Below are 18106 nucleotides of genomic sequence, written 5' to 3' on the forward strand. Positions count from 1 at the left end.
CTCGGGGGCGGAGCCTCGGCGGGGCGGCCGCTTCAGAGCCGCAAAGTTTGGCTGTGGCGGCAAATGGGCTTGGGCGGCTCCTTGGCGGGTGGTGGCGGTGGCCGTAGCGGTTCCTCTTGGCCCTGTTAATGTCGGGGCCAGGCCCGGGGAGGATGGCGCCCTAGAGCCCGGCCTTGCTGGGGTAGGGGCGGGAGGGGACGGGGTGGGGACCGGCCATGTCGGAGGTGACCCGAAGTCTGCTGCAGCGCTGGGGCGCCAGTTTTAGGAGAGGCGCCGACTTCGACTCTTGGGGCCAGCTGGTGGAGGCGATAGACGAGTATCAGATGTGAGTGACTAACCGCGGGAGCGGGCCAGACCGGCTCCAGTCGGCCGCCTCCCGCTTCTTTCTGTCGGTGTCTCTCATCACTGTATCTGCAGCCAAGGCTTCTCAGGGTGGGGCCCCGCAGGCGCTGGGGCTGAGATCCCACTGGCCCTGGAGACCAAGGTCCAGTCTCTGGGGTTTTTCGCTCTCCGCCTCAGCAGGGCCAGTTCCGTGCAACAGGTAGCCCTTCTTTCCTGGGGCGCCAGCCCATTCAGGCTACCTACTGAGTTCCTTGCCACCGTCTCATGGGTCCCCCGCTCTGCAGTCAGTTTCCTTTTCCCCTCTCCTCCGCCTCTCTCAGGTTGCCGCCCCTCAGTTTCTCTTTTAGAATCTCGGAGGAATACTTGTGTGTTCTCCGCCCACGTCCCCGGGATGAGGGGCCTCGCTCTGTGTACTGTGCCTTCCTCCTCCCCTGTGTAGGGCAGGAGGGAACTGGTGGCGATTGAGGGGAGGGGAGGGGGTGCCCCCCAGGAGGCAGCGAGGCCGGAGGTATCTCCTCAGCCCAAAGAAAGGTCTCCTCTCGAGCCCCTTCTCCACCCCTCTTTCTGGGGAGCCGTGTTTTCCCAATTCACCTCGATTCCGTTTCGGTTTCTGGGACTGTTATTTGCTAGGCTGGGTGAGTCCCACCCACCCCCTCGCTCGGTTGCTCTGGGTGGAGTCCCTGCAGGATGTGAACAGAAGAGAGCAAAATGTGAATTAATAGACCACGCACAGGAGTCACCACCGCCTCCTTGGGTCCCTCCTCCTTTTCCTGTGTATAATGTATAGCCGCAGGGTACATGTGAGCACCAGGTTCTTTGATCTACCCAAGTCCGATTTCTTTCCCTTTATGGTTTCCTCCCAAAACTTAAGCGGTGTTTTTAAAATTAAAAGACAAGGTTTGCGTATATATTAAACCTTGCTTATAGTTTCTTGCACATTTTACTGAAAATAGGAACTGCCTGCTGAAATGCTGTTGTTTGCAAACTGTTAACAGTAATTACTTCTTGGTTTAAAGCAAGTTATTGTTCGAAACCATGTGTAAGTAAAATCCACCCCCCCTCCCCCCGCCCCAGCGTCTTTTGGAAAGAATACACGATTCGTGCTTGGAAGATCTAAATCCTGTATTCTTTTTCTACAATAGTTACTTGTGTTTATCTGGCCATTAAGATAATTTAAATGCGTGGATGTTCTCTATCTCATCTTACTGACTTTGAATTGCCTGTAGTTTTCAAAAGCCCTGAAAACCACCATGGTTCGGGCCATTTTGCCATGTGTAGCAACTACTGTCATTTGTTTTGCACTTTCACTTGATTTCACTTTACTCTTGCAACTGCTCGGTGAGAATATTATTATTTTCATTTTGCAAATGAGGAAACTGAAGCTCAGGTTAACCGGATTACCTAGGGTCACAAAACTATACTGCTGAAGTCTGGGTTGTTTTTTTTTTTTTCCCAGTTCCAAATCCTGTCTGCTCTACTATGTAGTGTTTAAGGCATTTATTAAAGATGCGTTGTATAAGTGAATTGGACAAATTAGAAGACTTCCTTCATTCCCAGAGAATGTATCCTTCATACTGTAGCCAGTTAGATAGTGAGCACCCATGTATACTCATTCTGCATTAACTAAACTTGCGTAGCCTGAAATCTAAAGCTGCCTCTCACTTGTGATGGTGGGACATCGCAGCTGTTGGCACTCAGCAGCAGACCTCACAATGGAAAGTGAAGAATACCATGTCCAATTGAAATTACAAAGGAAAATTGCATATGCAAGCTGTTTAGCTGGAATTTCTAAAAATATCTCAGCAAGAGAGTAATAAGCACCAACAAATCTATTGTTGAACCTCATTACTAACCTTGAACTTCATGATTCAGAGTAATTCTAAAATTACTATAAAAACCACCAGTGTCAAATTTGAATAGAAATATGTGATGATTGGCTTAAATTTTGTAAACATACAGGCTACATACACGATGTTGAATTTAAAATTAATACACTCAAAAATGAAGGCCAGTTGTCTTTTTTTAATTTGAATTATCTGTGAGAAAAGGAGACCATTTGGGGGCCACTAAATGATGTGAAAAAGAATGGATGGGATTTAGTAACTGACTAGATACTGAGCGAGAAGAAGGAGAAGTCTGGGAGAACTGGCCTTTCTGACCGCAGAGGCAGCTGTGTCTTTACAGCTGTGCAACACACAGGAGTGAATTCATGGGATGGGGACTTTGTGGGGGAGGGAGTGGATGTGTTTGTACTTATGGTAAGGTAAGAATATCACAGCTTAAACAGTTTCATCACTCAGCAAGTGAGAGCTGGGCGTATAGAAATGAATAAGATTTGATATCCATCCTCAAAGTATTGAGTCTAATGGAGGATTTTATTTATTTATTTATTTATTTTTCATTGTGAGAAATGCTGGAGGATTTTAGAATAAATGGGTATTGCTATTACAGAAGTAGGAAAAGAGTAAGTGCTGCCACACTCCTTGCTGTTTCCTGAAGCATGCTTCTGCCTTAGGGCTTTTGTACTTTTTCTGGAACACTCTTCCCCCATTATCTGCTTGGGCCAATTGATCACCTCCTTCAGGTCTTTGTCCAAATATTATCTCTGCGAGGCCCTCTTTGTCCAGTTAAGTATGCTGTCCACTCCCACTCCCTTTACCTCAGTCTTGCAGATCCAACCCCCAATCCTGCTTAATTTTTTCTATAGTATTTATCACCATCTAAAGTACAATATATTTTATGTATTCATTTGGTTGGTTGTCTCTCTCCCCACTTGAATGTAAGCTCTTTGAAAACAGGGTATAGGAGGGGTTGTCTATTTTGTTCTCTACTGTATATGTAGTGTCCAGAGTAGCACTAGAGTGTTATCAAGTAATTATTTATTTAGATATTATATAATTGTTGTATTCTAGTGAATGGCTTGATTCAGGAATATGCTGTGGGAGCATTAAGGAGTTGATGCCACAGTACTGTTGGAAGATTTAAGCAAATTATGTCGAAACTAAAATTGCTATCTAAAATATACATGATCAATTAAAAACAACTCCCTCTAGCAGCCCACCTCTTTCAGCAACCTGGGGGTACCTGCACCCTAACTTAGGGTAGAGTGGCATGGACTCTGCTGCCTAGAATCAGCTGTTTCACAGGATCAGTCCTGAGGCATTAATCTGGCACACAGATGCTCAATAAGTATTTGTTAAATGAATGGGTGAGTTTGAAGATTGGATAAGCCTTGTTAATCATCCTTATTATGCCTTGTGTCAGTGCCTCTCAAGGTGTGGTCCCACGTCCTTGCTGGTCTGCAACGAGATAAATAAAGAAATGGGGATTTAAAATTTAGGAATTTCATTGTGGTGTGACATCTTAATGATAGTTTTTATTTTATTTTATAAAAGTATTAGCCTGGAACAGATTGCAGGGGAAAAAACTAGTTCTTCACTCTAAATAGTTTGAGAAGCACTTGTTTCTGTCATGGATTGCTGTGGGGTTTCTGTGGGTCACTTGTTTATGTGCTTTAAGGATATTTAAAACTTCCCCTTGAGAGCAGTCCTGTATTACCTGTAGGCACCCTTGGAAACTGAGGTTATTCTCTAGAGAAAAATATTTGATAGGTTTTTTACCTTTACTAATAGAATGTCAACTCTTACCTGCTCATCTGATACCCAGAGCAGGTGGATTTTCCCTCAGTGGACAGATTTATGTCTCACTTTGTCTTAAAATGGTGCAATCATTTATGGGCTTAAAAATTTTAAATTTTTTAAAAATTAATTTTATTTATTCATTTATTTTTGGCTGAGTTGGGTCTTTGTTGCTGCGCCCGGGCTTTGTCTAGTTGCGGCGAGTGGGGGCTACTCTTCGTTGCGGTGCGCGGGCTTCTCATTGCAGTGGCTTCTCTTGTTGAGGAGCACGGGCTCTCGGCACGCGGGCTGAAGCGTAGTTGTGGCAGGCGGGCTCAGTAGTTGTGGCTTGCGGGCTCTAGAGTGCAGGCTCCGTAGTTGTGACGCACGGGCTTAGTTGCTCCGCGGCATGTGGGATCTTCCTGGACCAGGGCTCGAACCCATGTCCCCTGCACTGGCAGGTGGATTCTTAACCACTGTGCCACCAAGGAAGCCCTAGAAAATTAATTTTTTTGCCTAGGTTTTACAAAAAGTTTTTAAAAATAACTTTATTGAGGTATAATTTATATACAGTGAAATTCAGCATTTTACGTTTACAATTCAGTGAACTTTTAGTAAATTTACCAAGTTGTGCAGGCATCATTACAATCAAACTTTAGAACATTTCCATCACCCCACAAAGATCCCTTATGCACATTTGCAGTCATTCCATGTTCCCACCCTAACCCCAGGCAGCCGTTAATCTATATTCTGTCTCTAAAGATGAAATGAAACTTTTTCTGGACATTTCACGTAAATTGAATCATATGATATGTGATCTGTATGTGGCTTCTTTCATTTAGCATAATGTGTTTGAAGTTATCCATGTTGTTGTATGTATCAGTACCTTGTTCCTTGTTACTGCTGAGTAGTATTGCATTGTATGGGTATACCACATTTTGTGTATCCATTCATTACTTGGTAGACATTTGAGTTGTTTCTACTTTTCGACTGTTATCATTAACGCTGCTGTGAACATTCACGTGTAAGCCTGGGTGCACGTATATTTTCATTCTTCTTGTGTAGAGATGTAGGAGTGGAATTGCTGGCTCATATGGTAAATTTATGTGTAATTTTTAAAGGGAAGCTGGTTGGTCAAACTGGGTGCACCATTTTACATTTCTACCAACGATATATGACAGTTCCTGTTTCTGTACATTGATAGCATTTGTTATTGTGTGTCTCTTTGATTATAGCCATTCTAGTGGGTATGTAGTGTACTTCACTGTGGTGTTCATTTGCTTTTCTCTTACGACTAGTAATACTGAGTGTCTTTTCTTATGATGCTTATTTTCCATGTAAATCTTGTTTGTAAAGTGTCTCTTCATACCTTTTGCCTATTTTTTTTTTCCTTTTGCCTATTTTTAAATTGAGTTGTTTGTCTTTTCCCTGTTGAATTAGAAGAGTTCTTTGTATTCTCTGGATATCAGTTCTTCATCAGATAGGATATATGATTTGCAAATATTTCCTCCAGCCTGTTGCCTAATTTTTAAAAACAGGATTCTGTTTGAATTTGACATCATTGTCTACTGACTGCTAGCATTTGAGCAGGAGTTTAGAGCTATATCCTTTCTTCTGACAGTGACCTGCTTAGGTTTACAGTCACTATTGGCATATTGTGTGTAGAACTTGTCAAATAAAGAAACTGTGCAACACTGTAACTTCCCTGAATTCAGGGATGTGTAGTTGACATTGTTAAGTGTAGACTGTGATTCCTGAAGAGAACTCTACGTAGATGGTAGGCCAGCAAGAGTTAGAAAGGAAACCAAGTACGGGACAAGTATGGCTATGGCTATTTCTAATTGTACTTACTCCTGTATAAAATCCACAGAGTGGGTCTATGAATGACATTTTAGGACAAATATTCTGGGGTTTCCAGTTTTGGGGGAAAAGAAATAAATGGATGGAAGCACTTTGATTAAGTAACATGGTGGAGCTATCCTGGCAAACGTTATGATTTTATGTAGGAGTTTCTTGCGTTATGATAAGGAGGATGCAGACCTTTCATAGATTAGATAGAGGTCATCAAGTGAACTTTACTCTTGATCTTTAAAGACATGATTGTATAGATTAAAACTTCCATCTAAGGCTTTTTGGAAACTTGGTGAACTGTCTTTTGCAACGGCTTGGTGGGAAATCTAGCACTTGCTACCCTTTGTATCCCTGCCTCCGTTCCCCACCTAGGATAGTATAGTATGCTTGGGAATTATAGTTTAAAATTCTTTTGTAGTTACAAAATGTCTCACCAAAAAAATCCTTTCAATTCTTTGTTTTCTTTTTTCCCCCCTGCAAGTTTTTAAAAATTAAAATAAATATCACGTAACATGAAACTTATCACTGTAAGGGTGTACAATTGGTTAGTTTTTAGTATGTTCACAATGTTATGCCACCATCACCACTATCTAATTCCAGAACATTTCCATCACTCTAAAAAGAAACCCTTTACCTGATGTGGGTCACTTCCAATTCTCTCATTTCCCCAGCCCCTGGCAACCACTAATCTGCCTTCTATCTCTATGGCTTTACCTATTCTGGATATTTCATGTAAATGGAATCATATAATACGTGATCTTTTCTATGGCTTCTTTCATTTAGCATAATGTCTTTGAGGTTCATTCATGTTGTAGCATGTATCAGTATTTCATTCCTCTTTATGGCCAAATAACATTCCTTTGAATGTGTGCGCCACATTTTGTTTATCCGTTCATCAGTTAATGGACATTTTAGGTATTTCCAGTTTTTGGCTAATCACGCATAATGCTGCTCCTGTGATCATTCGTGTACAGTTTTTGTGTGTGTGAGTGTGAACATGTTTTCTGTTCTCTTGGGAATATACCTAGGATTTTGAAACTGCTGGGTTATATGGTAACTCTATGCTTAACTTTTTTTTTTTTTTTTTTTGCGGTACGCGGCCCTCTCGCTGTTGTGGCCTCTCCCATTCTGGAGCACAGGCTCCGGACGCGCAGGCTCAGTGGCCATGGCTCAGGGGCCTAGCCGCTCCGTGGCATGTGGGCTCTTCCCGGACCGGGGCACGAACCCGTGTCCCCTGCATCGGCAGGCGGACTCTCAACCACTGCGCCACCAGGGAAGCCCCCTATGCTTAACTTTTTAAGGAACTGCCAAACTGTTTTCCACAGTGACTGTACAATTTTACATTCCTACCATCAGTTCCAGTGGTAGGGTTCCAATTTCCACATCCTTGCCAATACCCATTGTACTTTTTCTCCCTCTTTTTAAAAATTATACCCATCCTGGTGGGTGTGAAGTTGTATGTCATCGTGGTTTTAATTTGTATGTCCCTAATAACTAATGAGATGATATTCATGTACTTATTGGCCATTTTTATATATTCTTTGGAGAAATGTCTGTTCAATCAAACCTTTTACTCATTTTTAAATTGAGTTATTTTTCTTTTTATTGTTTAGCTGTAAGAGTTGAGCTTAGACTTGTAACACAGATCCATCCTTGAAAACTCATCCGAGGCCTAGCTGCTGTTTTTAAGGATGATGATAACTGAGCAAACAGTGATTTCCATGTCTGATTGGTAGAGGATTTTCTTTATTTGCCATGAAAAATACGTTCAAAAGTATAATTTGATAGAGTATCATCACTTTGTCATGGCTGTAATTTGAACTAATCTTATCAGCAAATTAATGATAGACTGATAAAGTACCTCTGGCTGGTACTATTAATTGGTGCTCACTGAAAGTGTTTAAGCTGAATCTGGACAACTGCTCTTGGCTTGTTGTAGAAGAAATTCATGTGTACTAAGGAAAGTTGAATTCGATGTCATTTGAGATTCTTTCCACCTCTATGATTCTGTTTTTGCTCTCTCGAGCTGAAATTTGTCCCAGTGAAATGGTATGAAAAGTATCTTATTTCCATTGTCATTGTATAAAGAGTTAGATTCTAAAGATAATGTAGATTTATACTTTGAAAACAGAAGAAAAGTGTTATTGTACTTCACTCTTTTTTAAGAATTAAATTATTTTACCGTGTTTCACTTGAAATAGTTTGCTTTCCTTCAATTTTAAAGCATGTTTTTTTCTTCTTACAGATTAGCAAGACACCTACAAAAAGAGGCCCAAGCTCAACACAATAATTCTGAGTTCACAGAAGAACAAAAGGTACCATAAAATAATCTCTAGATACATCAGATTCCAAATGAAAAGGCTTCTGTCTTTTGAGTCCATTAAGCAAAAACAAACAACAAAAACTGTTATACTTAAGTACAAAGAATGATACTGATTATGCTTCGCTGAACATTAAGTAATTACTTTAGAGATACCACATGATTTACCATGTAATGAATTTCTCACTTAATGAATTTCTTTACTCAGCCATTTAGACATTTAGTGGAGACCATCCACACTTTGGTTGGGAAGGAAGGGGTACCAGAGACTGGAGTTTGATTGTGAGTAATTGCATCCCACCTCAGTACTTACTTAACTCAGAACTTCCTTACCTCCTTCTCCACCTCCTCTGAAAACAAACAAAAAACAAAACAAACGAAAAACAAAAAAAGCCACCACTGAAAAATAATTAGTTCAAGTCAAGAATTTAGCATAAGAATCCATCAACAAAATAAATGCATAAAGTTGCAAAATGTTTCAAGGGTGCTCTTTCTCCTTGAATTAAAATTTTAATGTATCAAATTGATTCCCTGTACTGCTAGAGATTGTGAAAAATGGGATATTTTAAGAAGCCTTACTGTAAAACAGTGAGAAGAAATGGGAGGAAACAATTCTTATTTTTCCTGGCTCAAGGTATCTAATGTTAAGTTAAATTTTAATCTCGTAGATAATGAAAAAATTCATGTCAGTTTTCCTCCCATTTCTTAAGACATTGTAAAAACTATGGTGACTTAATTTGCTTTTATTCTCTTTTTGTACAAGGAGTGGGAGTGGGCGTGATTCTTTGCACACTCTTTAAGTAAGCCTAAACAAATTGGTTTTAGTCCTTAAGCCTGTATTCATTTGATTCATCTTTATAAGTCTTTGAAAAGAAAAAGCACCAAAAATTAAGGTCAGTCATATTTCTTACACAAGTTAGTATGTTGGCATTTTAAAAATATTTGAGGTCTGTTGAACCGGTTTGCAGGGCAGAAATAGAGACACAGATGTAGAGAACAAACGTGTGGACACCACGTGGGGAAAGTGGCAGGGGCAGTGGTGGTGGGACGAATTGGGAGATTGGAATTGACATGTATACACTAATATGTATAAAATGTATAACTAGTAAGAACCTGCTGTGTAAAAAAATAAATAAAATTCAAAAATCAAAAAAAAAAAAGAACCTGCTGTACAAAAAAATAAATAAGATAAAATTCAAAAAAAACCCTAATAAAACATTTTTGGGTCTGTGTCATCTAGTGTATCTTTATTTTGTACTTTAAAAGGTAATAGAAGTTCTAAAATTTTAAAGTATATTTTTCTTTTTTCCTTAATAATTGCTAATATCCACAATAGATTTAGGAAACTTAGGATTTTAGCCCTGGAAAATAATTACCACAGAGGAATTGTCTGGTTTGCAAAAGGAAAGGAAGAAGGACTATATGCTTTATCACCTCTAAGATTTGTGAAATCTGTCTACGAATTGCTAAGGAAGTGATCAGCTGGCATCACAGAATTGAAAGTTTAAACATCTATGTTTTGAAACAATCTCAAATATCTGAGTATGTAAATTAACAGCTAACAAAGTGTGTTATGACTATGGAAACAAAATGAAAGCTTAGGAAATTAAAAAGTTTAATGACAGCCATATTTTAATCACCTGTTTGCCTTGTCTCCAACATCTGTTGCTTAGGTATAGGTTCTATGAGCAACACGACCTCAAATATAAACTGATTTGACCTAAAACATACTAAAGTTTTTAAAAATGTCATCAAGAAATGAGCTTTGTCGTATTCTGATGATTAGACTAACCAGAAAAAATTAGCTTTTTCTTAATTTTCTTTAACTTTCTAAGGATGAAGCTGGAGTGTTTGACAGTGCTGTGTATTCAATCTTTAATTTATAGCTGTTCTTAGTAGGCACCCGGCTGCTGTCTTTTTTCAGCTTACACAGATCTCACCCTCCACAAGGCCCAGGAGGCACCATGACCTAAAGGAATGAGCCTGAGATGTGGAGTCAGAAGACTTGGTCTTGAATCCAGTCTCTGTCTCTGGGCCTTAATTTCCTTATGTATGAAATGAGGGATTAGATAACCCTAAATGATCTTGAAACGTATCCCTAAATCTTCAAATGACCTCTACCTTTGAGGTAGTCTGTTCCTCCTCCCCTCCTCGAGGCCTGATTTCTGAGGTATTTATTATTTATAAACGTGCTTAGGAGGCAAATGTGGCTGCCAGTAGTGACTACAGAGAGAGGTTGTGCCTGCCTCCCTATTCCTTGGGCTTGGAGAAGGACCCCCAAATCACTCTGTACTACATTATGAATATAAGGCAAGTCGTATGTATTTACAAATTCTTTAAAAAAAATTTCTTTAAAAATACAGGTGAAACATTCACAATGGGCCAGAAACCTCATATTGACATTGTAGGCCTTATTTCAATGTCACATAAGGAAAAACTTAGAGGCTCTAAGTTAATAAATGATTAGAAAAACAAAGATTTCCCAGGCATTATCTGGAGAACATTGACTCTGAAAAATTAATAGATGTTATATGAACAGAGTTTGTGACTTGTCAGGGCTTTTAGTATGTTAATGTGTATGTTGGAGTTTTAAAGAGTTTGGGTAATGGAGTATTTCTCAGATTTGTTGGCTTTTGAAAGTCTCCCTCCTCCTCCCTTTATAATATTTCATTGGATCTAAAGAACATGTTATGGGAAATTTTGAAACCAACTGTTAGGTCTGCAAAATTAATTGAATGCCAGACCTGGCATGTAAGCCAAAGGAGAAGAAATTCGATTGTGTTTTCCTTAAAAGAGGAAAATGGAGAATGTTCCTTACATTATTCTAAGCAAAATTGTTCTATATGTTTTCTATTTGGAATTATATTCTTTATGCTTTTACTATTTTAAATGTTTTTGTAGCAGTGACAAGTTTTAGAATTATGCCAACCATTTAATAATTTGTGGAACTTTGAAAGAAGATTTTTAAAAACCACTATATTTCTAAAGTGCTTTCTTTATGAAGCTTTCTACTGTTAGTTCACAGTAAGATTTCAAAAATATTTGATGAATAAATGCTTTGTTAGATCTTAAGTTATTGATATTTATTTGTATATGATTATTATTTTAAGATTAGAGGAATCCTATTTTTTTAGAGAATAACATATATATCTTCACAATATTTATTTTAAATCTGAAGAACTCTAAAGCAGAGCTACTGATCTCTCTAAAGTTTATTAGTTGATGGTAAAAAATCTTCATATGGCTTTTCTATTCAAAATATTCTCAAAGATTTCTGGTGGAAAAAAAAGCAAGTTTATAATTCTTATTTGATGTTCCCTCATGATCAGTTGACATAGCTTTCATTTCATTTCTTAATAGTTTTGTCATTATAACAACAGGGTTTAGTAGCCAAAAAAGAGCTGCCAAAAGCTTTCATTCCGTTGAATTCCCTGCTTTGGTGTAGTAGATTTTCTCATGTAAGTTTCTGGACAGACTAGAACATCCTGTCTCATGATGCTTAGAAAGTTTTTCCCTGTTTTGAATCAAATTTAGTGGTAATGAGAATTCCAGCACTATATGCTTGTTTTACATTTTATAGGTCCCCACTTTGCACTGCCGCCTCCCTCTCTTCCTTTCTTTCCTCCCCACCCCCGCCATCTAAAGAGTAGACGGCTGGCTGTCTAAATGTAAAAAATTAAGTCTGGATTGAGACTCTACTACTTTAACAATGTGTATTTTTTCAACCTATTTTTCCTTGATACGTTTTAGCAAAATTACTTTTGCTCTTTATTTGTATATTTCTATTTCATCTTTTCCTTTCACCGCTCTTTTTGAGTTGTCCATTTCCCTAGCAAGTGACAAAGTAAAGTAGCCAGTATTCTGAAAATGACATTTTCCATTTCTATACCACAGTAGGTATAAGCAGTTAATTTGAATGAAGTGCTAATTATTTAAATCTTTCTAAAATTAAACTTCACTTTGAGTGCTTAGTCTTAATGTGTATTAGTTAATAGTCAGTATTTATATTCTGACACATATGACTTTGTGCTTCTTAATAATTTTTCTGAACCATTTCTTTCTAAGAAAGTTGAAATAATTACAGTAGCAAGCACTTGATTTTGACATCAATAAATGCTGCATGTTTTGCTACAGCTGAAAATGATAGTGTTTCACTCCTTTTTTAATACTGATGTTGGGTGTGGTCCCTTAAAATAGTTATGAATAATGCTTATTGGTATTTTGCCATAGTTCAGTAGATTCTGTGTAAAAAACTGTTGCTTCTGCTTAACGTGAAGAAATATTTAAATTTAAAATAGATTATTAGTGGACTTATAGTCGTTAAACTACATTTTACCTTAAATGTTAAAAACATCAAATCAGATGGATTGTATAGTAAAGAAGGAAAAGGAGTTAACTAGTATTTTTAAAGACTTACTCACTGGTACGTGTCCCTTAATACAGACAACCCTTTTTCAAAACCATTTTTTAAAGAACATAAAAAGTATGGCCAAATGGTATTAAAATAAGTATATTACTTTGTTGTATATATTGCTATTGTATAGAATACACTGATGTCCAGGGCAAGTTGCTTAACCTGTCTTCTGTTTTCACATCTATAAAATAGTTGTATCTAACTCATAGGGTTGTAGTCAGGATTAAATGACGTAATGTGTGTAAATCACTTAGCAGAGTCTGTCATTTAGTAACTGCTCAATAGTTGTTAGCTATTACTATTACTATATAATTATATTTATATTTAAAATTATTTACTAGTTTTGTCAGATTTGAGTGATATATGTGAACAGTGATCTGAGGTTATTAGATTTTATGTAGAAAAGATTGTTGCTGGTTCCTCCACAACAGCTCTTTCAGAGGGTAAATAAATCTGAGTATCTGGATTCCTTTTGCAGCAGTTCTATTAAATATAATATTTAAATGTAAAATTTCAAAATAAAATATGACGTTTTCTAAACTTTTATATTAAGATTAAAAGAAATTTTTAAAGATTGTGGAGATAGTTAAATATTGTTACTTGTTCCTTGACCAAGAGTCATGTCTTTTGCTCAGTCGTGGTTTATTTATTTATATATTTTTAAATTAAAAAAATTTTTTTATTGAAGTATACTTGATTTACAATGTTGTGTTAGCTTCTGGTGTATAGCAAAGTGATTCAGTTATACATATTGATATATATATCAATATATACATATTCTTTTTCATATTCTTTCCCATTATGGTTTATAACAGGATACTGAATATAGTTCCCTGTGCTATACAGTAGGACCTTATTGTTTATCTGTTTTACATATAGTACTTTGTGTCTGCTAATCCCCAGCTCCTAATTTATTCTTCCCCCTTTCACCTTTGGTAACCATAAGTTTGTTTTCTATGTCTGTGAGTCTGTTTCTGTTTCATAAATAAGTTCATTTGTGTCATATTTTAGATTCCATAAGTGATATCATATGGTGTTTGTCTTTCTCTTTCTGACTTACTTCACTTAGTATGACAATCTCTAGGCCCATCCATATTGCTGCAAATGGCATTATTTCATTCTTTTTTATGGCTGAGGAGTATTCCATTGTATATACATATACCACATCTTCTTTATCCGTTCATCTGTTGATGGACATTTATTTACCTTGCTTCTGTGTCTTGGCTATTGTGAATAGTGCTGCTGTGAACATTGGGGTGCATGTATCTTTTCTAATTATAGTTTTCTTCAGATATATGCCTAGGGGTGGGATTGCTGGATCATATGGCAACCCTATTTTTAGTTTTTTAAGGAACCTCCATACTGTTTTCCATAGTGGCTGCACCAATTTACATTCCTACCAACAGTGTAGGAGGGTTCCCTTTTCTCCACACCCTCTCTAGCATTTGTTATTTGTAGAATTAGTGTTTTATTTTGTGAACTATCCCAGCTGTTTATGGTCCACATGATAATTGCGTAGTGCCATCTAGCCTGGGTGCCAGGTACCAGGACGATAGTTGTTACTCCTCTTTGCTCCTCATTTATCTTCCAAAGAAAATTGATGAAAGAGAAAACCACCAAATCTAATTGACTAAACTTTTGCAGGTCGTCAGTATGTATAGAAAAACATCCTTTTCTTTTCCAGAATATTTTTTTTGTGAAGGCATTGCAAATATTGTACATATATATTCACTTTTATTGTCAGGATTTATTCCTTTTTATTAGGAAGGATTTAAAAGTCTTGATGGGCATAATCCAGCTGCTGCCTGCTCGTGCACATATTTGTTCTATGGGTCTCCTCCTTTTCATTTCAACCCTAGTCATTCATGTTCTTGTTCTGATTACTGTTTACATAGACAGTTGAAATAACCTGATTGATCTTACCTTTATTCTTTTCCCTTTTCTCCTTCACCCTATGGATACTGTTATCACAACAGTCTTCTTTGTTTTGTTTTGTTTTGCGGTACGCGGGCCTCTCACGGGCCCAGCCGCTCCGCGGCACGTGGGATCCTCCCAGACCGGGGCACGAACCCGTGTCCCCTGCATCGGCAGGCAGACTCTCAACCACTGTGCCACCAGGGAAGCCCACACAGCGGTCTTCTTAAAGGGCAAATCTGATAGTCATTCTTCTGTCCAGAAACTATCTATATGATTTATTGCTAAAGTAATAACAGATTTTGCAGCTGGTCCTAGAAGGTCCCCTTTATAATGACCTCCCTCCCCCAACACACGCATTTCACATTTCAAACCTTTCTCCCCCTGCTTCAGTTTGGGACTTCAGACGAACCATGACAGTTTTCCTAGTACGTTAGTTTTAGAAATCCTCCCAGTCACTGGGGCTTGAATCCTAATTCCGATTCTTGTCCTGTTTCTCCAGGACATATTACCGCTTAGTTCGCTGAAGCCCTATAGAATCAAGTGCCTCTGCTTTATGTTACAGTGATTCTGAATGTGTCTTGTATAATAGAAACATGAGCTTATTAAAGACAGGGACTACGCCTTATCACTTGTATCCATTTTATAGCTCAGATCTGACTGTAAAATTTACCACCATTTATCACAAGTATTGATTCTGCTTAGTATTGTTTATATATTTAATTGAACAAGTCAAGATTGGATTTGAGTCAAAATTAAATTATACCACTGTGCTAACTTTCAGATATTTTTGTTTTTAAGTCTTTTAGTGAATATCAGACTTTATGGAGAAGAAGAAAAGGTAAAGCTTAGGGAAGATGCTTGAAGTCCTTTTCATTGCCCTTTAAATCACATCTAAAGCTATCATCAAAGCAAACTTGATTTAAAATTGGTTGTGGCACATTAGGTTAGGAGCGAATATATACTCACCTTCTCTGCCCGATCCCAGCCCTTTACCTCCTGTTTCTCATCTCCAAAGTCTGCAAGATGCTAAAAGAAGTAAAATTTAACTTATTTTTTAAAATTATAGATTGCTTATCAATGAAAATTAACTTGATGATTTGGACAGCTAACAGTTATGATATATTTGGTATTTATAGCTTTTTCTTTTTCCTTCAGAAAACCATAGGCAAAATTGCAACATGCTTGGAATTACGAAGTGCAGCTTTACAGGTAAATAGGTTCCCCCCCTCCAACTTTTTAATATAAGGAAAAGAAATTATTGTGAACTATTCTGATAAAATATTAGCATTCATGCCAAAAGCAGTATCGTCTCACAAAGGTTTTATAACAGTAAGAATTCATGGGTTAAACTCATATTAAAAGATTTAGTTCATATTATATAAACTGTAAAAATGAAAGATATGACTTCAATTTTTTTTCTGTTATTTTTAGCCTGAATGTTCCAAAAAACACAAAAACAAAAACCAGTTTGGAATTTTTTTTTTTTTTTTTACCCTGAAAGCAAGAAATAGATTCATTTATTTTGGCTACTTTTTGAATATGTCGTCAACCACTTAAAAGACATAGGGTGCAGTGAAATCTTTGTAATAAAAATATGTAATGCGCATGTTTTAAATTCAGTCCACACAGTCCCAAGAAGAATTTAAACTGGAGGATCTGAAGAAGCTAGAACCAAGTAAGTTTTGTTTTATATTTTTTAGTGATACTCCTTTAGAAAAATATTTGAGCTGTTATGGATATTAAGGTTATTTAGCAGAGATGCTGATTTGAATCATTTCTATTAATATCTAGTCCTATGTAATTTTTTTGTGCTTTTATAATTCCTATAATATTTATAGTAATTATTCTTTGGTTCACTTTCATTATAGAATATGAAAAATTATTTGATTCTATGTCGTACCTCATCTATCTGTTTTAGCCTTTATTTTGTTTTAATCTCTTTAATAAGACTATAATTAAATTACTTTGGTAAACATTTACAGTAGAGTCTACTGGAGAATATAAAGTTATAGTCATTGATGCTTATTTATACAGCATGTCACTGAAAACTGCAGTCCAGCTGTTTGATCTGCTCTATAAAATATTTCCTTGTTGTCCTCATTTTCCTTCCTGAAAGTTTTTTTGAGGTAAACAATTCCTTCAAATATTTTGGTGGTTAGGTTGCTGCTAGATGAAGCTTTTTTGCTGGTTCAAATGAATGTTCTCTTAGAGGAAATGTTTGAAATATAAGCAAGGGCACAAGTATTGAATATCACCACAGTCAATTTTAGGACATTTTTATCACCCCATAAAGAAACCCTTTATCCGTTAGCATTCAGTCATTTCCCTCCAGCTTCCCCCAATTCCCAGCCCTAGGCAACCACTAATCTACTTTTTGTCTCTATAAATTTGCCTGTTCTGAACATTTTGTATAAATGGAATCATATAATGTATGGTCTTTTGCAACTGGCTATATATAAGATTATTTTAAGAAAAGCACATTGATGGCTTTAAAAAAAAGATTTCAGCTGCAGTTGGGATGTCTGAGTCGTATAATGTTTCTAAAGAAAATCATAACGTTCACTTTTAAATGATAAGAATAATTTGGATTTGGGATCCTTACCTAGTCACTATTTTCCATTTCTTTTCAGTTTGTTTCCAAATAAAACTTAAGAACCTGTTAGGTATGTAGGGTGACTGTAAAGTTTGTAAACGCTTATACTCAGATGTTTATTATCTCTTTCCATAGACTCGCTCAGTTATTCCTCCTATGGCCTCAGAGACTTTCTCGTTGGTAATAACGGTTGCCATTTTTTCGAGTAGCAGCAGTATGCCAAGCACTCAGATAAATCGTCTCAACGGCATTTTGCTTACTGACACTTGCCCGTGATCTTACAGCTTGTAAATGCCAGAACCGGATTTTGACCAGGGTTCTAAGTGATCTCAAAGCCTGCATTCCTACCACTGCACTCTGTTATTAATACTTGGAATGGTGCAGTATTGGCATCAACCCTAAATATCATGGTTCTTCAGGTCAAGTTCCTGAGAGATTTTTGGCCCATATCTTAGTGGAAGATTGGACTAAAATCTGCATTAGTCTTCTACTTTGTTTATTTGTTTTTGTTTTTTTTTAAGATTTGGTGTGGGAATGGAAAGGAAAGAGTATTATTGGGATTCATTTCGTTATAGTTTGAATTTATATAGTGCTTCTCGTTTGGACTTCTCCCTTCCTGGTACTTATTATTTTTTTAGATGATTTTAATTTGCTGTTGCCTCTAAAAGGAACATAAATGTGTATATTGTATCTCAGTAGGATATGCTCTGTAATTAATTTTGAATTTATAAAATCTAGGCACTTGTTATGAGTTAATTATTTTATCAGAATTAAACATTTTCTATAAATTGGTGTTTGACTATATTTCAGATTCAGTGTTCTTAGTCAAGCTGAACTCTGCCTCTTCTAAGAATGTTAAGGAAAGGAAAATTAATGAATGACTGTGTCTTTCAACATGTTAGTCCTAGTTGGTTTATTTTGCTAATGTATTTTTCCTTCAAAGTTTTAAAAATATAATCCTGTCTGAAATTCATACTAAAACTAAGATCTTGAAAGTACTAGTTACTTGATTTTCTTACGTTAATCCTTAGTAGCAGACTACTTCTTACTCA

The 18106-nt window shown here is 37.0% G+C and overlaps 1 protein-coding gene across 2 annotated transcripts in view; it reads left to right on the plus strand.

Moving 5' to 3' along the window:
* Nucleotides 1-32: 32 nt before the first annotated feature.
* The window catches only part of AIDA (axin interactor, dorsalization associated), a 42623-nt gene continuing 24549 nt past the window's right edge, over nucleotides 33-18106 (plus strand). Inside the window, exons 1-4 of one of the 2 annotated variants that reach the window (XM_067729697.1) lie at nucleotides 33-325; nucleotides 8056-8125; nucleotides 15617-15670; nucleotides 16082-16136. In XM_067729697.1, the coding sequence (XP_067585798.1) occupies nucleotides 216-325; nucleotides 8056-8125; nucleotides 15617-15670; nucleotides 16082-16136 (289 nt within the window). In that variant the 5' untranslated portion in view covers nucleotides 33-215. The remainder of the gene's footprint in view (nucleotides 326-8055; nucleotides 8126-15616; nucleotides 15671-16081; nucleotides 16137-18106) is intronic. The other variant, XM_067729696.1, reaches the window with a different exon arrangement.

The sequence above is a fragment of the Pseudorca crassidens genome, chromosome 2, assembly GCF_039906515.1.
Source record: "Pseudorca crassidens isolate mPseCra1 chromosome 2, mPseCra1.hap1, whole genome shotgun sequence".
In the NCBI taxonomy this organism is placed as follows: domain Eukaryota; kingdom Metazoa; phylum Chordata; class Mammalia; order Artiodactyla; family Delphinidae; genus Pseudorca; species Pseudorca crassidens.